This window comes from Manis javanica, chromosome 4 (assembly GCF_040802235.1).
Source record: "Manis javanica isolate MJ-LG chromosome 4, MJ_LKY, whole genome shotgun sequence".
NCBI classification, from domain to species: Eukaryota; Metazoa; Chordata; class Mammalia; order Pholidota; family Manidae; genus Manis; species Manis javanica.
The window spans coordinates 44,411,726-44,436,269 of record NC_133159.1 but is presented as its reverse complement, the minus strand read 5'-3'; the positions used below and the strand labels follow the sequence as shown (position 1 = coordinate 44,436,269).

The 24,544-nt window shown below is 37.5% G+C and overlaps 1 protein-coding gene across 6 annotated transcripts in view; it reads left to right on the top strand.

The window, feature by feature from the left end:
- Positions 1-24,544, top strand: part of USP24 (ubiquitin specific peptidase 24) — a 171,751-nt gene that overhangs the window by 95,231 nt on the left and 51,976 nt on the right. For all 6 annotated transcript variants that reach the window (XR_012130171.1, XM_073233987.1, XM_073233988.1 and 3 more), the window contains 16 exons: positions 761-837; positions 2,065-2,205; positions 2,385-2,438; positions 3,441-3,556; positions 6,374-6,440; positions 6,569-6,679; positions 7,392-7,490; positions 7,584-7,757; positions 10,599-10,684; positions 10,834-10,927; positions 11,950-12,105; positions 17,234-17,331; positions 20,109-20,204; positions 20,330-20,558; positions 21,351-21,510; positions 22,299-22,454. Coding sequence is in view for 5 of the 6 variants with exons in the window: in XM_073233987.1 (XP_073090088.1) it covers positions 761-837; positions 2,065-2,205; positions 2,385-2,438; positions 3,441-3,556; positions 6,374-6,440; positions 6,569-6,679; positions 7,392-7,490; positions 7,584-7,757; positions 10,599-10,684; positions 10,834-10,927; positions 11,950-12,105; positions 17,234-17,331; positions 20,109-20,204; positions 20,330-20,558; positions 21,351-21,510; positions 22,299-22,454 (1,914 nt within the window). In the remaining variant the exon portion in view is untranslated. The remainder of the gene's footprint in view (positions 1-760; positions 838-2,064; positions 2,206-2,384; positions 2,439-3,440; positions 3,557-6,373; positions 6,441-6,568; positions 6,680-7,391; positions 7,491-7,583; positions 7,758-10,598; positions 10,685-10,833; positions 10,928-11,949; positions 12,106-17,233; positions 17,332-20,108; positions 20,205-20,329; positions 20,559-21,350; positions 21,511-22,298; positions 22,455-24,544) is intronic.

Sequence of the window (24,544 nt, the reverse complement as noted above, 5' to 3'; positions counted from 1 at the left end):
ACTTTTTGGCTATTACCAATAATGCTGCTGTAAACATTTCTGCTCAAATTTTTGTATGGACACAGGTTTTCCTTTCTTTTGGGTATAGAGCTAGGAGTAGAATCGTATCATATAATTATCATTTGAGGAACTGCCAAGCTCTTTGGCAAAGTGGTTGCACCATTTTGTAATTCTACCAACATTGCATGAGGATTTCTAGTTTCTCCACATCCTCACCAAAACGTGTTATTGTCTTTTTTATTTTAGCCATCCTAGTGTGTGTGAAATGGTATCTCATGGTTTTGATTTGCATTTCCCTAATGACTAGTGACAATCGGCATCTGTTCATACAATCTGGCCGTTTGTATATATTATTTGAGAAAATGTCTGTTCAAATCTTTTGCCCATTTTGAATGTGTGGTTTTCTTTTTATTGTTGAGTTGTGAGAGTTTTATATACTATGCATAATAGCTCCTTATCATATACATGATGTACAAATGTTTTGACCCGTTCAATGGATTGTCTTTTCACTTCCTCGATAATCCTTTGGAGCACAAAAGTTTTTAATTTTTATGAAGTCCAGTTTCTTTTTTGCTGTTGTTTCTTGTGCTTTTGGTACCATATCTAAGAAACCATTGCCTAATCCAAGATCTTGAAGACTTGTGCATATGTTTTGTCTTTAGAGTTTCATAGTTTTAGCTCTTAATACACTTTGCGTCACTTCATTGGTTGTTTGTGTCACTTAGAGTACATGATTTTATCTAACATTTTATAATTTCAGGTTTTAACTTATTTAAGACTTTTTTTGAAAATGTGAATCTTTGTGATCATCGATTGAAAAGACAAGGAGCTCAGCTGGTAAGTACATTATTCTCAAATCTACATATTTTTGATAATCTGGTAAAACTTGATGTTCAGTAAAAAAATGTTACAATTGAGAGAAAACCTGAAATTGTTTTAAAAGAATGGGCATCCTAGTTGTGTGGGGTCGCAGGGAGGATAGTGTAGCTCAGAGAAGACAAATAGGGACTCTGTGGCATCTTGCTACACTGATGGACAGTGACCGCAATGGGGTATGGGGGGGGACTCGATAATAAGGGTGAATGTAATAATCACGTTTTCTTGTGAAACCTTTATTAAAGTGTATTATCAATGATACCTTAATTAAAAAAGAAAAGAATGGGCATCTCCTTGATTGCCATCTTCTGCATTGATAACAGAGCTTCTTGTCAGGTAGTGGAGGCTCCCTTTCCAGCACAGCTGTACCTTACCAGCTGCCTGGGAGAACACAAGTGACTTCTCAAATCCCTCTTTGTTTCTTGCAGATCTGGGGCAGCCAGCAGTTTCCCATGGCTGGGTGAATGCAGAGTAGAGGTAGTTCCATCTAGGCTTCCAATTCTTCAGATGCAGCAATTCACATGTGCATCAGAAAGTAACAGAATCTTCAATTCAGGGTTCACAGTGGCAGGGATTTGGGGAGAAAATTTTAGGAACAATGAGGCAGGAGAATGAGGATCTGTACAAGATACACAGCTTATGTTTTTATTTACATGTGCACCTCAAAAAAGAAAAGCAAAAAATAACTTTTTTCCAAAGGATAGTTCATTCCGTTCAAGACCTGGCTTCCTGGATGGTAAGAATTTTTGCAAGATCTCATAAGCCCTGATCCTGCCATTTTTAACTAAGCTTTGAGAACAGTGGATTGAGCCCTGGGGATTAGTAACCACTTCTAGCTTGACTTACTTTCCTTTTTGAAGAAAAGGTCCTGAAGATGGTGCCCATCTCACTCCTGTGCTATACAGACAGCTTCTGTAGCTCATCTGGGTAAATTTCCAGCTTGGGTTTAGGGATATCAGGACAAAAACCTGTGTATCTATCTTTGTTCCCCTGGAAATTGCTCAAGGTTTCTGTGGCTTGTTTTGTTTTAAAGTCCCATATCAGAACACTAGTGTTCTCATATGTAGCTTGTTTTTTGCAGCCTTAATTCATATTGAACTGAAGAAGTATGATTTTGATGTAACAAAATAATTATCTATAATTTTTTGGCCCTGGTGTGCTATGTAATTTTTTTTTTCTTTTGAATAGTATGTAGAAAAGCTGGAATTGATAGGAATGGATTTCATTTGGAAAATAGCCATGGAATCACCTGATGAGGAAATTGCTAATGAAGCTATTCAGTTAATCATAAACTATAGTTACATTAATCTGAATCCTAGGTTAAAGAAGGTGAGTATCTAAGGAAAGAAGGAACTCATGCACAGAAAAGCAGAAAACTATGTATTTTTTATTGATAAGTTCTGATCCTTGACATGCCTGAAAATTGACCTCTGTATTTTGATGTTTTATCCTTAATGATTGCAACTAAATGCAGACTAATTTTTATTTCCATATACCTCTTACTTTAGGATTCTGTATCATTACATAAGAAGTTCATTGCTGATTGCTATACAAGATTAGAAGTGAGTACCAAAGTTTTATTTAACTTTGAAATAAATGTTCTTGTTTTTTTCCTTTTATAATTTTATATTTTGAGATCATGTATAATGTTGATATGTGTGGCTGGATCCTATTGAAGAATTTTTTAACAGTACCATATTCTCATATAGGGACAAAAATTTGTCTTAATGTCCCTACTGCAGAAACATACTTTACAGGAAATTTCCTTCTCTTGCCACTACCTCTCCCCTCCACTCCACCCTCCCCACCTTTTAGGGTATGAGAACTGTCTTCAGAAGATAGGTCACTATACATTCCACATTTCTAACAGATTCTTTTTCTCCTTTTCTTTTTCTAGCTAGGAATTTTATACAGACACTTGGCTTTTACCATCCTTCCCCATGTTTCATCTAGATTATATTATAAATACTATTAATGGCCACAGCAAGACCCTCAGTAGTAGGTCGTATTTGGTCCATTAGAAGCCTGTTGTGTAATTCTGTATCACATATATTTCAGTGCCTCATCTGCAACATGATGGTTAAAGCATTAAATGTTCATTTTCATTCTTAATTTGTGCTTAAGTTTTATGTCTAATAAAGAGTATTCCAAAAACATGAAGTGCTACTTCCCCCAAATACCAATGTGTACTAGAATCTGTCCAGGATTTCCCAAGTTGTGACTTCCATCGAAATGTCATCATATAAACCATTTGAAGTATTCAAGTAATCCTAAATGAGGTGCCATGTATTAACATATGTAGAACAGTATTGTTTTGCTTATTTTGCCTCCCAGGGGTCATTTGGCAGTGTCTAAGAGGCCTTTCCAGTTGTCACAACTAGTGGGGTACTGTTGGCTCCTAGTGGTGTGGCGGGTGGGTAATGTAGAGGTGAGGGATGCTGCTAAACATCCAGCAGGACCCAGGTTAGTCCTCTCCTCTACAACAAAGAAGTTTCCAGCCCAGAATATCAGTAGAGCCACAGTTGAGAAACCCTGATACAGAATAATTATTTCATATCTCATAGGCAGCCAGTTCTGCACTTGGTGGTCCTACTTTAACACATGCTGTGACCAGAGCAACGAAAATGCTTACAGCAACAGCCATGCCAACTGTAGCTACATCAGTTCAGTCTCCATATAGGTAAGTGTGCGGAAATCACAACAAACACACAATGCGTAAATTTGTATCATCTTAAAAATGTAACTGCTGTCTTTTTTATCTACGGAGATCTCTCAGCTATTGATTTCCTCATTTTATATCATAGTTTTTGCAAATAGTCATATTCTGAGAAGTTAGATGTTCCCTATCATACATCCCCAAATTTGAAGAACTATAGGTCATTGTCACAACTACCCAAGTAATGCTCTACCCCTGCACTTCTACATAATCGACAAGTTTTGTTGTTTGTTGTTTTGTTTTTATTTGAATTATTTTACGTTTACTCTGTAAACATAAGTAACCTACTCTGTATAGTGGGATAAAGATATATGCTTTATACAAAGAGTAGTTTTTTCAAGTTTGAAGTATTTACTTACTTAAGACATCTTAGAACTTTCCTCCATGAACAGTCAAATCCAGGGCATTAACAGCATAAGCAAAATGAAGTGGAAGATAATAATTAAAATTGTGCACTATAATATAATCATAGTTAAAATATTACCTACAATTATTTTTCAAAGTGGTTTTTAATGCAAACTTTAATTCTAAATATTTGTGTTAAAACTTTGACTTTTCTTAATCACATTACTGTGTTGTGTTTAGTGTTTTCAAATATTAGTGAAATATGAGTTCAGTATTTGCTGTAGTTCTTTGATATAGCAAGGAAGGTAAAGGACTATTTACAAACATTAGCTCAAAGTAATAACCACTTTTGTGCGGCTTTATGAGCCTTTCATTACTGGTAAGCAGCCCTAAGTCAGTGATGCCCAGGGAAACCTTGGCAGGTGCTCAGAGAAGGGCTTACTCTGCTGCCCTCTAGTGATAGGTGCTTGTCTCATCTTCCTCTACTGGAATGACTGTGTGTGTCCACATTTCATGTATTTTTTACTTGCAGTTAGGGATGTACATTTTCTTTTTAAAGCCTTCCTTTAGAAAAGGAATCAAGGCAATATCCTTGCTCAGTTCTTTTTTATATGAGTTGAGTACTGTGTGGCAATATTTTATTAATATGAAAGAAGCCAGTGTAACTCAACTTTCTCAGACCTCTTTTTTAAATGGCAAAGTTATTATAGAGTCAACTCAGGATAAGAGTACTAACTTAACTTGTGCATTCCCACATTCTGGGAAACAGATCTCAATAGATCTCAAAATACACTTCATTTAAGAATGTGAATTAATTTCATGTTTGTAAGACATAGTCCATCTCTGTCACCTAGGTCCTTAATGACTCATTTGTCTGGCAAACTGGAATAGAGATACATTTAGGAACTACTGGATTGAGATTTCCAGACTGCTGCTTCACTAAATGAGTTCACTTTTTGTTTTTTATTTTTACTAAGCACTTTGTATTTTAAATCATTTCATACTGACTGGCTGTAAGAGCAAAACCACATGATAGTTTTAATATTCTTACTAGAAACACTAAACAGAATTAGTAAGAGTGTTTAATTTCAAAGTTGCATTTTAGTCAGGACATTTATCTCATGTCGCCATTTTGGAAGAAATTTTCAATGACCATAATTTTCTGACTTAAGGGAAAAGAGTTACTCTCTCATATGTACAGTGTCACAGTGCTGTCTGTGATTTAATTCATTACTGAGGCATAATTAAAAGTCACTCAACAGTCACTTACTATAGCACTCAGATATTTTCTTAAGATTTTCCATCTGAATATCAAATTCTAGTTCTTGTCCCTAGACTGAAAGAATTTAGATGTTAAATTGTAATTAAACTGTTAAATTTACTTAACAGGATTATTAAAATATGTTTAACCAATGCTTTTTAAAGTAAATTTCCAATACTACTAATCAGTATATCAGACCGGTTAGCTGTTAAAAAATGGTAGTACCTCTTTTCAGATTCAGAAGTACACCTTTTGAGACACCTAGACTTTCTGGGATAGCAAATGTTTCAGGGCACTTGGATTTTCATCTCTTTGTGTATAATAATATATCTATAATGGTGATAATATAATCCATAATGAAATGTAGGCCTTGGCTATAGAAGCTGCTGAATGTTAGAGTCCTGTTATTTCAAATGATAAGATTCCATAAGTCTGGCCAAGAGAGACCTGAGGTCTCACGTTCAGTATGTTAAGAGCTCCACACTCCCGTGCTTTTTTTTTCCTGTCCTGGAAATGGTTATATCTTCTGATATGTGTTGATTTCTTAAGGACTTCTAAAACCTTTGGGGTAACAAATTCTTACACTATGTTTTTTAACTATACAGAATTCTCACTTAAGCCAGATGAACAATTATATATGCATCCTCCCTTTCCTCCTCATTCTTAGGCTAATTAAAACACCAACTCTTATGATACCCTTCTCCATTTGCATTTGTCTTCTGCTTTTCAGGCTTTTCAAAACTTTGTCAGATTCCATGTGTTTACAGAATTACATGTCATATTTTAGTTGTAAGATTATGAGAATCAAATTCACTGATTTTTCATTCATGGTGGATTGATGGACAAATGGGCATGGAGACCCAGAGGAGACCCAGGTCCTCTAATTATGCAACAACTGTTTAAAAAAAGAAAAAGAAGAAAAGGACAGGACAGGAAAGGAAACTTGGGGAGAGGCAGGCTTCTTCTCCCTTACTCCATCTGTGTACTACGGCTGTGACCTGGTTGAACCACCTCCCCTTGGGCATAAGGGAAGTTTAGTTGTTGCGAATTTCAGTCTTTGACACTATAGTGAGTGCTAACCGTGATGTGGTTTTGGTGAAGCCAACTGGAATTGAGCTCAAAGTTGGTAATTAACTTGAAATATGTTCAAAAAAAATTTTTTTTTTTAACAATAGATCCACTAAACTTGTGATAATTGAAAGATTGCTGCTTCTGGCAGAACGTTATGTGATCACTATAGAGGTAAGAGTCTCTTCTTTTTAAAGCAATTTTGTTGTTGGATTATTAGTCTTAATGTGTTAGGTATGTATTTTTGAGACATTTAACAGTGATGCTGTGTGTCTGACTGGTTTGCCTTTATTTTTGTCAAGGATTTTTACTCTGTTCCACGAACTATCCTACCTCATGGTGCCTCATTTCATGGACATCTTTTAACTCTTAATGTTACTTATGAGTCTACCAAAGATACCTTCACTGTAGAGGTCAGTTCACATTAAGCTCTGTAGCCATTTTCATTACTTTGATAAGAGCACTGTTGATTGCAATAGCTGTATGAATGACTAGACTAAAAGCTGTCTGGTAACAAATTTAGAATAAAGACCTGAAATGAAAGGAAACTGGTAGAGATAAGCAGACACATAAAATAAATATGTAGTATCAGCTTGTGATGAGTGTTATAAAGCATAAATAAGAATAAAACAGGATAATTTGGTAGACAGTGACGGGTTCACATGAAATACCATTTTAGATAAAGATGGACAGGGAAAATCCCTCTGAGGTGGTGACACTGAACAAAGGCTTAAGTAAAGTGACAGAGTAAGCCATTTCTGGGGGAGAACTTTCCAAATAAAGGGACAAAGGTACAAAGCCCTAAGGTGGGAGTCTGCTTGTCTTGTTCAGGAAAAGCAAGGTGGCTGGAGTGACTGGAACACTATAAGAAAGGGAAAGAGTGGAGACACTGCAGTGGTCAAAGAACTTGAAATGTTTTACATGAATGATGGGAGGGATTAGAGTAGTAAATTGAACACTTAATTTCAGTAGAAGGGAAGCCTCACAAGGGTAAGGATTCTTGTCTTTGAATTCTCTGCTGTGTTGCCAGCTTTTAGAACAGTGCCTGGTACACATTGATACTCACTAACAGTTGCTTAAAGAGTAAGTAAACAAATTACAACAATGTATACTTTTATCTTGCAGGCTCACAGTAATGAAACCATAGGGAGTGTCCGGTGGAAGATAGCCAAGCAGCTGTGCTCTCCTGTGGATAATATTCAGATATTTACAAATGATAGTCTGGTAAGTTTAAGTAAACAGTTTGTGGCACTTTAGCCCGAATCAATATTCTGTTCTTCCTTTCCCTCTCAATAATGGAGAAACCACTTTTTGCAGCTGACTGTGAATAAAGATCAAAAGCTACTCCACCAGTTGGGCTTTTCTGATGAACAAATCCTTACAGTAAAGACTTCGGGCAGTGGGACGCCCTCTGGGAGCTCAGCAGATTCCTCAACGAGCTCTAGCAGTGGTAGCAGTGGCATCTTCAGCTCATCATACGCCATGGAGCAGGTACTGAGTGATACAGTTCATTTCAAATATAAGAATTTAATAATCTTTATCTTTTTGCCTACAGCTCATATAGATTGGGGTCGCTGTGTCCTTTCCTCTCAGACAAATTTCTGACTCTTCAGAACTGCGTCACTGAGAAGCTCTGGGCTTCATTTGGGAGAAGATACATGATTTGTCAATCTTGTGAACCACACAGAACCTTCTGAGTCCCTGAATCATTCTGCACGCCCACTGTCGCTGCTCCTCTCATACATCTCTCTTTGTTGATTCTTTGATTTTCTCTCTACTGGGTCATCTCCATTAGCATTCAAATATGCTGTGTTATTTCTACTGTCTTTAAAAAACTCTTCAGCCCAATTCCACCATTAGGTCCTGCCCTTGTTTTTCCTTCTCAGATCAGCAAAGTACCCTGAAAGAGTTATATAAACTCCCTTTGCCATCCTCTTCTTGACCTCATCGATCCTCATCAGTCCTCACCTTCTTGACATTTCAGCAGAGTTCATCGGTGATCACTTCCCCTTCAGATCCTTTTTCACTTGACTTTCAGGACTCGCTTGGCTGTCCCCTCCCCCTCTGGCTCTTCCCATTTTATCTACTCAGAGTCCTTTCCCTGAGTTAGGGGGTAGTTATCTCCCCAACCTCTATACAAAGGAAATCCCTGGCTCAGTCCTTTGACCTCTCCTCCTCTGTCTACCTCATTCCCTTACAAATCTTATCAGTCTCAAAGCCTCATATATTGTATATACGTTGATAACTCTCCAGATTTTATCTTTAGCTTAAAGTCCACACATATGGATACAACTGCTTACTTAACATCTCCTCTTCCATGTGTAATAGGTACCCCAATCCTCATGTATCCCAGACTGAACTGTATTCTCTTCCCCACCACCACTTCATCCCCCAGTGCTGCCCTATCTTAGATAATGGCATCTTCATTCTTCTAGCTGCCCATGCCAAAATTCTTGGGTCACTTCTTTCTTTCATACCCATATCCGTTAGCAAATGCTCAACTCTGCCTTTAAAAAGCATCTAGACTCTGGCTGCTCCTCCATCTCCACGGCCTCCACACTGGATCAGGCAACCATGTGGCCACCCAGTGTGGTTCAGTAGAGTCCTGGCTAGTCTCACAGTTTTGCCCTTAGACCAGGTCTGTCTCTTTATTCTCTCTACAGCACTGCAACCCACAATCTTTATAGAGAAACCAGGTTGTGCCACTCCTCAGCCCAAATGTTCTAGTGGCTTCTGTGTCATGCAGAGTGAGAATCAGAGTTGCCCCCACTGGAGTCTCTCCGAGATCATCCATGAGCCTCCCTCACTCACACCCCCGCAGCAGCACTGGCCTCCTTGTTGGTCCTCACACTTGGAAGGGCCCGTGTACTCGCTCTTCCCTGTGTCCAGAATGGTCTTTCCCAACAATCACGTGGTCCTTTCTCATTGTCTTCAGCTTTTACTCAAATGTTGCCCTCTTGGTGAACCTTCTCTGGCAATGCTGTCTGAATTTTCAACCCATTCCTGCCCCTGCACTTCTTATTTCCCTCCCTCCCTTAATTTTGTTTAGCATACTATATATTTTTTTTGTCTTGTTTACATGTCTTAAGTAAAATACAAGCTCTGTGCAGGTAATGACTCTAACATCGTACTACGCTAATAGACAGTGATTGTAATAGCGGTGGTGAGGACTTAATAATATGGGTGAATGTTGAAACCACAATGTTGTTCACGTGAAACCTTCATAAGATTGTATATCAATGATACTCTAATTAAAAATATATATATATGTGTGTATGTATGTATGTATATAAGCTCTATGAGAGCAGACTTTTGTCTCTGTCTCCCCAGCACCTAACACAGTGTCAAGAATGTAATATATAGGCAGAATTTGTTGAGTAAGTCTGTGAATTAGTCCATTTATTTTGTACCTTCCCTGGGTCAGGAGCTGTGCTTGGTACCCAGAAAATAAAACTGACAGGACTGTTCTGCTCTTCAGACTTCTGTAGTCTGGAAAGCAGATCATATTGGACCTTGTGTAAACTAAGACATTTAAATGACGTGCAGGGGGTTTTCATAGTTACTATGTATGTATGTATGTATGTATGTATGTATTTAATTCCAAATGCAAGATTTTGGTGTGCTCTATCCTTTTAACTTAGTATAACTTATGTTGTAGATAACAAAGAACTCTACAGGGTGAGTATTAGTATTACGGGTTTTTTTAAGTAATTACATAGCAAGAATTTAAAAAAGGAATGTCACTCTGAGTAATAACATTTAATAACAACACAGTGTACATAGCATCAGGTTTAATACTTTTAAATTATCTCATATTTATCCTGTTTATTAAAAATCTTCCTGAATATAAAATACATTCTGTAGTGATGTCTAGTTTCTTACCTTTATAACCTGAAAAGAATACTTTACTCACATCTGAATCTCCTCCATGTGTTATGTGTGAGTGTGTACACATGTGTGCACTACTTTACTCTTGCTTTTAAATCTTCATTGCCTTGATTGCTCCTGACAAGCTGTGATCAGCCTCTCTATTCTATTAATTCGCCCTGCCCTGTGTTTTACCTCTCTTCTGTGCTGCCTGCCTTTTAGTGCCATAGGCCCTTCACCAGTGGGTGAAGAGGAGAGAGCTCAGACCCTAAGTACCCTGGAAGATAGTGGTCCCTCATTCCATGTTCCCATGCACTGTTCTTCAATGCAAATGAGCACTATGTCCCCTTTAAGCTTTGAAGCAGCCCATCTTTCAGAACTGGCATTTTTATTGTTGGACATTTGATAGGAAAAAGAGAAGATCCTTTTATAAATGTATATTTATATTTTTCTTTTCTCTCTCAGGAGAAATCCCTCCCAGGTGTGGTGATGGCACTTGTATGTAATGTATTTGACATGCTTTACCAGCTTGCCAATCTAGAAGAGCCAAGGTAAATATCAGTATTTATGAAGCTTGAAAGAGAGAACTTTAGTAAGGTTAGGGAACCAATGAAATGTATTTTACTTTATGTCTCATACTAAGTGACTTTGTTATTATAATTGTAGCTTATGTGAAAAGATTTGTATTGAAAATTTTCAGGATAACTCTACGAGTACGAAAGCTTCTGCTCTTGATACCCACTGACCCTGCCATTCAGGAAGCCCTGGATCAACTTGACTCTTTAGGAAGAAAGGTACAAGTATCTTCAGTAATTATGTAACTGTATAGAAACTCTGTCTCAGGATTCAGCGAAAATACAGTATGGATCACATTAAGGCCATATGAAATCATCCTTCCCATAACAATTTTTCTTCTTTAGAAAACTATCTTTGCTATAAATGGAAATCAGAAGTTCACATTGATTTTTAAAGTATCTAGAATCAATAATGATGTCAAATTTTAGAAGTGGAAGAGCTTTTACTATATCTGCTTCCACCTTCTTCATGTTATTACTAAGAAACCAAAGTCCAGATTGATGAAGTGCCTCATCCAGGATCAGACTCTGGTTCTCATTCAGCTGAAGTGTTCTTCTGTCACGACACCTCTCCGAATGTGATTGTTGCATATGTCTGAGTTACTTGCATAATTGATTATCATTTAATTTTTTCCATAGTTGGTATTAAAGTTCATCTTAATTTTTTGAATGTTGTTTCTTCAAGAGTTTTATATATATTGAAATTCTATTTTTATCTATAATATGTTTAATTTTGTTCTCAGAATAAATTCACTTAGAACAAAGTTGTTAGAACAAAATTATAAATATTTCAGTGGTTGAAGTTGAGATCCGCTCATAGTCTTATCACATATGGCTTATGAATCACTTCGAAGGAGAAGGGAACTAATGCAATCACAAAATGGGTCACTAGTACGAGCTAGAACATTTTTCAAAAGTACCAATTGTGCAGTCTTTTAACTATCAGGATATAATAGGTTTTAAAAACATGGAAACAAATGAAAGTGAGCTGTTGTTACTTAGAATACATGCTCAGAGGCATTCATGTTGGGCAGGAATACTGATGAGCACTTAAAGTTTGTGTGATGGTGTTTGATGTTCTGTTAATAATTACAAAGTCATGTGTCTCAGGTTAACTTTCAGGAATTTTCATTGGTGTGATTATATTAAAGAGGAAAAGGATATTAGAATAAGTACTGAGATCTGTTTTCAGTTTGTATTTCTAAGACATGTATTCCTCTTTTGCATTCTTTTAATCTCAGAAAACACTGCTGTCTGAGACAAGTTCCCAGTCTTCAAAATCTCCATCCCTGTCTGCAAAGCAACAGCATCAGCCAAGTGCCAGTTCAATTTTAGAAAGTCTATTTCGATCTTTTGCTCCTGGAATGTCTACCTTCAGAGTACTCTACAACTTAGAAGTAAGAAGCCTCATTTCTTTTCATTGTGACAGATTCATTTTAGTTTGAAGATTCATGCTTTCAGATAACAAAAATAAGTAAACAGGTTTCTGTTACTATTGGCTGATGTATTAAAATATGGTTTTGAAAAAAGTAAAAAAAAATAGAATATAAATTGAAACATTATATTGTTTTTGCCTTAGAAAATGTTCAGTTTTTTTCAGTTTATACCTATGTATATTGTTATACTTACAAAAAAGCATCTAAATTAATAATTAGGAAGCCTGTATATTAAAGTGTGTCATTACCTTCCTCTGGAAATTTTATAGGTCTGTATAATATCAATTATTAATCCTCAGCCTTGTTATTAAATGCATCCTAACTTTTTAAAAAACTTGTGAACTGTTGGAATAAATGAAGCTTTAAGGAATTTGTCAGGAAACATGTTAGCATTATTATTTCAAAGTTTAAAAAAAAAGCTTTTGGAAGAATTTGAGCTAGAGAATATTTTTATTACCCTGCTTTCTAAAGGTAGCTTTAAACTAGCAGATTGAGTTCAGTAAACAGTTACTAATTATTTACTGCCTACAGGTCATTGTGTTAATTAAAGAGTCAGAATTGAAAAGATAAGATACTTGCCCCAAATATTATGCATAAGGCATAAGGTAGTCTGTATACACTGAGTCTTCAAGGCAAAGCAGTAACAGAATATGGACAAGTGACAAGGCAGATACAGTCCCAGTCTTGGAGGGGAGCTAGGGGTCAGGCCCTCTTGCCACTTCAGATATGGAGGAAATAAAGCTCTAAACGATTGTTTTATCCTAGGATGTTACATCCAGCAGTTATTAAAGAATTTACATCAATGCCTATCCAACCTTAATTATCAAAGTATTGTTTATCTTGCGTAGGCTTTGAGTTATGACAAGTCATTATTGGTAAGAAGGTGAAGAAAGTACATGCTTGGGCATTTTTTCCAAGTTTTATTTCATCTGACAGTCTGATTTGGAGTGTATAATTATATTGATTCATTTTTCTGCTTCACTTGTTGCTTTATGTTGAAGCTATAAAAATATTTCATAATAGCCTTAAAATAAGCATTCTTATGAAAAAAAATCATTCTTTGGGTTCAAAGGAGAAAATATTTAGCAAAATATTTTTTAAATAAAGCACATCTTATTTAATGTAGGCATTTAAAAATATTTACAATATTCCAAAACAGAAAATTGCCTACAATTTTTTGGCCAATTTAAGCTTAAAAATTTTGCACCTTGCAGTTACTGCCAGATTTGTCATTTGCTTTTGAACAATTGTCTCAAAAAGGTCACGGTATAAAATTCAGCATTTATACCTTATACCCAATTGAGAGTATCTAGAAAAACAGAATGGTCCAGCAGTGAGTCTGTCTTGATATCAGCTACCTAGATTGCATTACTTGGAGCCAAAGGACAGTAGTAGTGAAATATCTCCAGTATAATTTTAGGATTTCTGGTTAAATGGGAATGCCTTTGATAGTCCTTTGTTTTAAACAACACAAAACATTTGGGGAAACCTAATGCTTCCAAAGGCATAGTTTATGTTTACTGTTCCCTGAAAGGTTAATTGCCTTGCATGTTTAGCTTATGTTTGTCTACTAGGAAACTTGAAAGTGGATATTCCAAATACCCCCTTTTTTTAGAAGAAACCTTCCAGCTTTACTAAATTGTCCAGGAAGCATGAGGAATGCATATATATCATTCACTCAGGGAGGAACACTCAGGCTATCAACACTCAGAGAGGAACAGAAAACAGAGAGTTCCCATTTGCCCATGTAACACTCATAATCAGAGGTTAATGAGCCTGAAAAAATCCAACACTAAAAAAAATCTAATCTCTTAAAAACTCATGGATTCATAGAAGCAAGTATTTTAGAATAGAAAAGAATCTTGATTATCTACTTTAGTAACTTGGAGAAACTGAGGCAATGACTTTTAATTTTCAAATCATAACAACTAAATAAAGTTATTTACTCAGCATTTATTTTGTGCCAGTGCTTGTACTAAGCTAAGCACATTAAGCTTGTGTTATCTTATTTAATCCAAACAATCCTCTGATAAAGGCAAATATCCTGATTTAGCTGATGAGAACTCTGAAATAAAAGAGAAAATTAGATGCATGAAATCCCTCAGGTAGTGGGTGGTAAAACTAGAAAGTGAGCTAGATTTGTAGTCTCATACTATAGTATGAATATTTATATGAAATAATTCTCACCATACCAAAATTTTCCAGTTAAACTTCCCTTCAGGTAGTATTACAGTGTCATAAATGGTGCATAGATATCAGAGAGAGACACATCTGGATATGAATTATAACCCTGGGTCCTCCGGTGACAGGTCACTTAACCTCTCAAGTCTTAGCCTTTACCTATAAAGAAAATACTTATGCCATACATAGTGATATTAAGAGATACACATGGTAAAAACTTCATCTTATTTGTATTACATTGTAAATAATTAATAGATTAAGATTGGGAACAAGACAAGGATGCCCACTCTCCCCACTTTTATTCAACATTGTTCTGGAGGTCCTAGCCACAGCAATCAGACAACACAAAGAAATAAAAGGCATCCAGATTGGCAAGGAAGAACTCAAACTGTCCCTGCTTGCAGATGGCATGATATTGTACGTAAAAAAAACAAAGAATCCATTCCAAAACTACTAGAACTAATATCTGAATTCAGCAAAGTTGCAGGATACAAAATTAATACACAGAAATCTGTTGCATTCATATACACTAATGATGAACTAGCAGAAAGAGAAATCAGGAAAATAATTCCATAGACAGTTACATCAAAAAGAATAAAATACCTAGGAATAAACCTAACCAAGGAAGTGAAAGACCTATACCCTGAAAACTACAAGACACTCTTAAGAGAAATTAAAGAGGACAGTAATAAGTGGAAATTCAGTCCATGCCTTTGGCTAGGAAGAATTAATATTGTCAAAATGGCCATCCTGCTTAAAGCAATCTATAGATTCAATTCAATCCCTATCAAAATACAAACAGCATTCTTCAATGAACTAGAGGAAATAGTTCTAAAATTCATATGGAACCACAAAAGACCCCTAATAGCCAAAGCAATCCTGAGAAGGAAGAATAAAACAGGGGAAATTATGCTCCCCAACTTCAAGCTCTACTACAAAGCCACAGTAATCAAGACAATTTGGTACTGGCACAAGAACAGTCCCATAGGTGAGTGGAACAGAATAGAGAGCCCAGATATGAACCCAAGCATATATGGTCAATTAATATATGATAAAGGAACCATGGATATACAATGGGGAAATGACAGCCTCTTCAACAGCTGATGTTGGCAAAACTGGACAGCTACATGTAAGAGAGTGAAACTGGATTATTGTCTAACCCCATACACAAAAGTAAACTCAAAATGGATCAAAGACCTGAATGTAGGTCATGAAACCATTAAAACTCTTAGAAAAAAACATACGCAAAAATCTCTTGGACATAAACATGAGCAACTTCTTCATGAATGTATCTCCCCGGGCAAGGGAAACAAAAGCAAAAATGAACAAGTGGGACTCTATCAAACTAAAAACTTCTGTACAGCAAAGGACACCATCAATAGAACAAAAAGACATCCTACAGTATGGGAGAATATATTCATAAATGACATATCTGATAAGGGGTTGACATCCAAATTATATAAAGAGCTCATGTACCTCAAAAACAAAAAGCAAATAAGCCAATTAAAAAATGGACAGAGGAGCTGAACAGAAACTTCTCCAAAGAGGAAATTCAGATGGCCAACAGACACATGAAAAGATGCTCCACATCACTAATCATCAGAGAAATGCAAATTAAAACCACAATGAAATATCACCTCATGCCAGTTAGGATGGCCAACATCCAAAAGACAAACAACAAAAAATGTTGGTGAGGATGTGGAGAAAGGGGGACCCTCCTACACTGCTGGTGGGAATGTAAATTAGTTCAACCATTGTGCAAAGCAGTATGGAGGCTCCTCAAAATGCTCAAAATAGAAATACCATTTGACCCAGGAATAACAACACTTCTAGGAATTTACCCTAAGAATGCAGGAGCCCAGTTGCAAAAAATATATGCACCCCTTTGTTTATCACAGCACTATTTACAATAGCTAAGAAATGGAAGCAACCTAAGTGTCCATCAGTAGATGAATGGATAAAGGTGTGGTACATATACACAATGGGATATTATTCAGCCATAAGAGAAAACAAATCCTACCATTTGCAACAACATGGATGGAGCTAGAGGGTATTATGTTCAATGAAATAAGCTAGGTGGAGAGAGACAAGTATCAAATGATTTCACTCATCTGTGGAGTATAAGAACAAAGAAAAAACTGAAGGAATAAAACAGCAGCAGACTCACAGAACCCAAGAATGGACTAACAGTTACCAAAGGGAAAGGGACTGGGAAGGATGGGTGGGAAGGGAGGGATAAGGGGGAAAAAGGGGCATTACGATTAGCACACATAATGTAGTAGGTGGGGGGGGGGGGCATGGGGAAGACAGTAAAACACAGAGAAGAAAAGTAGTGATTCTATAGCCTCTTACTACGCTGATGGACAGTGACTATAATGGGGTATGTTTGGGGGACTTGATAATAGGGGGAGTCTAGCAACCATGATGTTGCTCAAGTAATTGTACATTAACAATATCAAAATAAATAAATGAATAAATAAATAAATAATAGGAATTAGAATCATTACTAGGGAGCTTATCTAGCATTTTTTAGTAAGTGGTTTTTTTTTAATAAAACTTTAGTCTTCATGTATTTCTCAAGAACATACCTAGCATATCACATAATGTTTCTGCTTCTATCTAAGCATGAGAGCCTAAGACATTTATGTTTGCTGGTTTTGTGAAAATACACTAGCTTTCTTCAAAACAGATTTTTCTTGGTAAATAAATAGAACTTGGAAAATGTTTTAATTCCTTATTATGTGAAATTATTTTAATTTGTCAGCCTCCTTATACTTCTGGGGGTGGGGGAAATAGCATGAAGCATTTAAAGAGATTCTGATTTGAGTTGTCTGATTGTTTTACTTAATAGAGGAGTCATTTCTGCTGGAAATGTGAGGATAATTAATTGTGCTTGTCTGTTTCCAAGGTCCTAAGCTCCAAACTCATGCCAACAGCTGATGATGACATGGCAAGAAACTGTGCAAAATCCTTCTGTGAGAACTTCCTCAAAGCAGGAGGATTAAGGTTAGAGTTTCAGTATAATGTATTGTAGAAAATGAATATAGTCATTTAGTTAACTTCTCCTGCCAAGCCTTGCTTATTCCTATAAGGTATTGTATGAAGCCTTATGAGAGTTATAATAAGGAGTGATATTCCAGTCTTTGGAATATTTAAATTCATTTTGTAACTTCTTCTTATTTGGAAAACTTGAGAGAAGCATGTCTCTTTCCCCTCTGATACTTGAGGAAATTCTGGAGAAGAGTGGAGGGAAGAAGGCTGGTCAGTTTCTATTGATTCCCCTACCAGTTTGAGATAAGATGAATTTGATTCCCAGTAATCCATGTGGTACAAGGCATAAGTGCTGTGGATGCAAAGATAAACTTGATCTTATCCTTGTCCTTGAGAGGCTCCTAACTTAACAAAGAACAATGAACAGTTATTGTAAGTATCAATACAGAGGCTAACAAAAAGTGCTTTGGGTGGGAGGAGGCAGGGGTTAGGGAAGAAAGTAGTGGCTAAAGTGGTTAAAGTTGGCTTGGGATAATCGGATGAGGAAATGCTTCACAGAAAATGATATTTGAGCTCGGAATTAAGAAACAAGTAGTAATTTCCTAGGTAAGTAAGTAGAGAAAGAGCACCTGGATCCACAGGTATGGTGGGATGAGTACAAGCATGAAGTCCACGGCCTGTCTCAGGAACTGCAGTTGCCTGGTGGGGCAAGAACAAAAGATAAAGAAGAGAACTATGTACACAAGGGTCACATTGAGGAATTTCAACATTATCTTGTAGATCATGGAAGAAAAGGAGGTCTCCATCTTATCCAAGAAAATTACCTGAACAATTGCTTTGGCTGCAGTGGAGAAGATGGGTAGAAGTGGGCAAGATGGAGGCAGGGAGAACTTTGAGAGCTATCACAGTGGTCCAGAGAGGAGATGATAGGGTCTAAGTTTAGGGCCATTAAAATGATATTTATAGGGTAAAATAGGTAAGTCTTTATGACTAAATATGGGGTGGGAAATTTATAAATGCCCCTATGATTTCTAGCCTGGGAGAGTGGATGAATTGTGACTCTTTAGTTAGTATAGGAAATAACATGGAAGGAGCTGGAAGAAGTTGAGAGCAGCAAATCTGATTGCGCACAAGGCCCCTGAGTCATGCGAGGTGGATGGTTTGGGTTTCCTCTCAAGAGAGTGGAGGATGCCATCAGAAGTCAGAGGGAGGCATCAGTGCATCGGTAAAGCCATTAGGGCACAGCAGCTGGCGAAGTGGCCAGTGTAAGGATGGGAAGCAGAATTGATAAGGAGAAATCTCTGCTTTATGATGAGGGGGAAAAGGCAGCAGCAGGGCCTTGAAGGGAAAGGATAGCTGAGGGAAAAGTTTGCTTTTCTATTTTGATTTTAACTTGTAGAAAACTAGGTTGTCTTTGCAGGCCAACTAAAAGGGGCCAGTGAAGGAGAAAAGAAGGAAGGTAAAAGGAAAAGAATAACTGTTGGGGCTAAGTTCTACTGAAGTAGTAAGAGGATTTGCTCTAGAAAGGATGAAGCCTGCCAGTTCATCTGCTTCAGGAAGGAGGAGACCAACTTGAAGTTTGAGCAGAGTATAGTTAAGGAGCTCCTCTTTGGAGGCCTTGAGGAGAAGACGAGCTGGGCAGTGACTGGGAAGGAAACAGGGAAGTGGGCTAAAAGGATTCCCAAGCATGTTGGAAAGCCCAGTGCAAGTATAGTTTATTCTTTTTTCAACATTGTAGAGCTATTGGTAAAAAATCATTTCTGAGTACTTAGCCAGTTACAAACCTATGGTTGTAAAGGCATTTTGCTTCCAGTTTATTTTTATATGTCAGTTAACTTAACATGCCAGGCATTGTTCTCGAACAGAGCAATGGATAAATTGGACAAAAATCCATATCCTCATGAACTTTACAGTCAGAGGGAAGACAAACAATAAAGAAGTAAAAGTAGATGTGTTTGTCAGGTGATAAAAAGAGCTGGATGGAGAGAGTGTTGATTTTCAGTAGGACAGTCAGGGAAAGCTTCACTGATAGGAGACATTTCACAAAGACCTTAAGGAGATGAGTGAGTGAGACAGAGAAATACCTTGGGGGACTGGGGGGAGCCATCCAGAGGAGCAGCCAGTGCGGGCCTCTGCCTAGGACAGACCTGGTGCCTTCAGAGACCAGCAGGCCATTGTGGGTGGGGCAGAGTAGAGGGACATGAGGGTACAGATGCGCCAGAGGTCAGGTTGTGTAGGATCTTGTAGCTTCACTCTATGAAGACTGCCTTTTTTCTCTGTAGGAAATAGGAAGTCATTGGAGGATTTTGTGCAAAGGAGGAGTGCCATGATCTGACTTACATTACATTTTAAAAGGATTGCTCTGATTAATTTAAGACTAAAGCAGGGAGGACAGCTAGGAAGCTTTGATGTAATATAGATTGTAGTAGATGTGAAAAACAGTCTTTATTGACTATACCAATTGTGGATGTGTTTTTGTAATAGTTCTACTAGTATCAAGATATTAGTTGATCAAGAAACAAACAAAAAAAACTTATCAGTGCAGAGACCTGCCAAAACACTATCTTGGGTATCTTTTTTGGCTAAGCAAGGAATGTGATTCTAAATAGACCCAGGGGGTTATAGGTATTATAGATCATATGATAGAAATATTATGGTCCATTTATATGTAAGGGTCATGTAAAATTGTTAAGCAATTGATAACATTTACACACAATTAAATTATAGAAAATTTCCTATACGAAAGAAGTAGAAGTCTTTAATATTCTGCCTTTTTTCTTTTTTCTTTGAAGTTTGGTTGTAAATGTCATGCAGAGGGATTCCATCCCATCAGAAGTAGACTATGAAACAAGGCAGGGAGTTTATTCCATCTGTCTACAACTTGCCAGGTATGTAAATATATTATATTAGTCTCACAAAGCAATACTTGACTTTTTCCTCCCATATTCCCATCATTTTAAATAATATGAAATGACCTTGAATAAGCCTAGCTTTTTTTTTTCTTCCTATTAAGATTTTTACTTGTTGGACAAACAATGCCCACATTATTAGATGAAGACCTTACCAAAGATGGCATTGAAGCACTTTCTTCTCGCCCATTCCGAAACATCAGCCGGCAGACAAGCAGGCAGATGTCCTTATGCGGTACCCCGGAGAAGTCATCCTACCGGCAGTTGTCGGTGTCTGACAGGTCTTCTATTAGGGTCGAGGAGATTATTCCTGCTGCACGAGTTGCAATACAAGTAAGTGGTTTGTGTGTTTAGGGAGTACCAAGTACCTCCTGTGTAGGATGCATCGGTTAAGGAAGGGCTGTAATGACAAAATACAAAAATATTGCCTTCAAGGAACTTAATGGTGATTAAGAAAGAGACTACTAGTGCAGAAATGACTATAATTCAGGGTGGAAAGTATCACGTGTTATAGAAGAACTAATTACAAAGCAGAACACTCTGTGGGCCTTCAGAGCAAGTGGAAGAACCACCTTCACCTGTGGCTTTCAGGCTGCTCTCCTGCAGGAGGTGGTATTTGAAGTAGGCTTTAAAGAATAGAATAAATAGGGATGAGATATTTAGATACATATGGAAAGCTGGAGAGAAGAATTTCCTGAGCAAAAGGGAGGTATGGGGAAAATGGAAGTTCCTATGGCCAGGATCCTCACCTGACCCTAAACTACTTGATGATGTAACTGGCCTGCTGCTAGGCTAATGCTTACACACCCATAGGCAGTGAGCTATTACTGGCTGAGTCACTATATAAAAAGCTCTGCTAAAATGTAGTGGGTAAAACAGCAACTATGGTAAAAGAAAATTGGTGATGGGTAATGTAAAGTCAGAGCATGGAGAGCAAAGTCTCTGATTACACATAGAGAAATATTGAAAGTCTTTGAAAACCATGAAAGCATGAGAAAGGTTATCCTTCTGGATGATTTTGGAGAGGATAGTCTGACAAAACAGGCCAGTAAGAAGGTCATAAAAGACAGTGGAATGTGTTCAGGTACTACCATTTCTCACGACACTCTTTCCATCCTTCTTCAGACAATGGAAGTAAGTGATTTCACTTCCACTGTGGCTTGTTTCATGAGATTGTCATGGGCTGCAGCTGCAGGACGACTTGACCTCGTTGGGAGTAGCCAGCCAATTAAAGAAAGTAACTCTCTGTTTCCTGCTGGAATTCGAAACAGACTCAGCAGTTCAGGTACTGACTGAGAAGGAAAGTAATCAGAATTTTGGGCAAGAAATTCACTGTAGAGATCATCCATTTACAGGTTGTACAGTCACAAAATAGGAGAAAGACTTTTCACTTGCTTTTGAGCATGAATAAAAGTTCACCAAGCAATGCACTTGAAATTTATGCACATCACTAAAATGTGTGTCATGCTTCATTTAAGAAAAAATTGTTCATAAACAGAGTAAGTGGGAAGTCAAATTTAGCAGTTTTTAGCTTGCTGACTCATGAGGCTAATAATTGTGGCTATAATAAAAATTCATCTAGAATTCCTACCTGGAAAAGGCATTTTCTTAGTTTGACCAGTCATTTTTTAATAGGCTTTTATAAATAGCTTTATTTCTCAGCTTCATTTGGTTTCCCTGCTCAAACTATATATGGTTTTAAAAATATATGACATTTATAAAGTGCAGAAGTGTTCAGTGTATAGGAGTTGAGGATTTGTGTAACCCATCTAGATCAAGATGACATCCTAATACCCCAGGAAGACTCCTGCATGCTTCCAGAATTTCCCTTTTCTTACTTCTTTGACCTGAAATTAGCTTTGTGTCATAACAACAGGTTGTATACCTGCAAATGTGTTTAAGTACAGAGCAGTTGGGGGTCAAAAAAGTGATTAGGTCTCTCTTGTTTCCTAGACCAAAGTCTCCTTGAACTATTTAATTTCACTTGAGGATTCTGAAACATATTAGAAAGATACTATAATATCAGGAGGGTCCTGTAGGATCTGCAGTAACCTTCTGCCTGCCCATTTTTAGGAAGCAATTGCAGCTCTGGAAGTGAAGGAGACCCAGTAGCCCTGCATGCAGGCATTTGTGTGCGACAGCAGTCAGTGTCCACCAAAGATGCGCTCATTGCCGGGGAGGCTTTGTCTCTTCTTGTTACGTGCCTGCAGCTTCGGAGCCAGCAACTGGGTACGCAGGAGGCTCACTTGCACTTCATCTCTTCTAGGGAAAGGCCAGCATTCTGTTGGGAATTATTCCTTCATTGATAAGGTCACATTAATAGAGATGGAAAAGGGGGGGAAAGTTGGTGTGTGGCATAGGTACAAATGGTGCTAGCGTAGTTCTGTTTATTCTGAACTAGTATTTATTAAGCACCTTCTATTTACAAGGTTCCACAGTGGATGTTAATAGTGGCATGTTAACGGTGTATCTGCCCTCCAGGAGCTTACTGTCTAGTTGAGGAATTAAAACAACCCAAATTCATAGAGCATAAACTGTTAGAATTATAAATCAATTCCTAAACTGATAATGACTCCACAATTGAATATTACAAAAGTCAAGATTTGCCCTTTTACCTTTATTGTTGGCTTTGGCAAACTGGGGCTATTAATAATCATACCTTCCGTGTTACAACACCGCAGACTTGGTCCCTCAGTACTGTCTCTTTCTTGTCTACTCTTACTCTCTCAGTTGATCTCATCTGCTCTCATGGCCATAAATTCCTTCTATATTCTGGTAACACCTAAATTTGGATCTATGGCTTGGACCACTCCCCTGACATCTCCACTTGGATATCAAGTAGACGTGACAAAATGAGTGTACCCAGAAAGAAACTACTGATCTGGTACATATCACCCAAGAGTTCTCTGCGATTAATCAAAGAGTGGTTTCATTCTTTCAGTTGCTCTGACCAAAAACTTCATTGTCATCTTTGATTCCTTTTTTTCACAACCTCACTACTAGTTGGTCGACACATCCCCCTTCAAACTATATCTAGATTCCAGCCCGTTGTACCACCTTCACTGTTACTATCCTCTGATCTGCCATCATCTCTTACTTGATTTATAGCAATAGTGCCCTAACTAATCTCCCTGCTTCTACCCTTGCAGTTTATACTCCACACAGTAACCAGAATGGACCTTCTAAAAATGTGAGTCAGATTGTACCACTCCTCTGTTTAAAACCTTGCAGTGGCTTCTCAGTTCACACTGAGTAAAAGCCAAATCTTTACTAAGGCCTTCAAGACCTGATACAGTCCACCCCCTTGTTACCTCTGTGCCTGTACCTTTTCCTGCTCTCCCCCTCACTCAGCCAACCCTGGCTTCCTGGCTGTTCCCTCCCCACACACCAGGCTCATTATCCTGCCACAGGACCCCTGCACTGGCTGTTCCCACTTCCTTGTATGATGTTCTGCATCTATCCATGTGGCTCTCTCTCCTTCATTACCCACAGGTCTTTGCATATTGTCACCTTCTCAGTGAAATGTTCCCTGACCACCTTTTTAAAAAAGTCACAATCCCCTCTCACACCAGCACTATCTAAACCCCTTATCTTTGTTTATTCTATATTGCTTGCCACTTTGTGGCATACAGTATAATTTATTTACTTAATCATGTTATTGTCATCATTCCCTCCCCAACTAGATTGTAAGCTCCATAAAGACAGAGACTTTTGTCCGTTTTGTTCCCTACTGAAGGTCTAGCACCCAAACTGCCAGGTGTGTAGTAGGCCCTCAATAAATATTTATTCAGGAATGAAGTCTCAAGAGCTGCACTTGTAAAAATTGTGCCAACATATAGAAGCCCTATTCTTCTCTGTTATTACTGATTCAGACTGCCTGTTAATGTACAATTGGTGATCATTTTCTATCTAGTTTAACATCCAAACTCATCAGATCATATAAGATAATCAAGGTAAACAGATAGAAGTTAGACATTTATGGAACAGTAAAATAGTACTCCAAATTATTTACTTTGAGCAAGAATGCTTTTGAAGGTTTATGTATGAGAAGTGTAAGTCATTGTGAAATGCTTTTTTTTATATACGCCCTACTCTTGAGCTGAAAGTTCAGTTTTCATACAATTGTTTCACTTTAGAGATATTTTCAAATCAAAATGAAAAAATTACAACCTCCTTTCAAGCTTTTTTATCATTTGTAAGTTTAAAAAGTATATTTTATAGTTCACAGTATTGATAGTTTATCAGAGCAAGACATTTATTCTGCATCTGGTATGTACAGGGCATTTTGCTAAGATGGGGGGTACAAAGATGACCAAGAC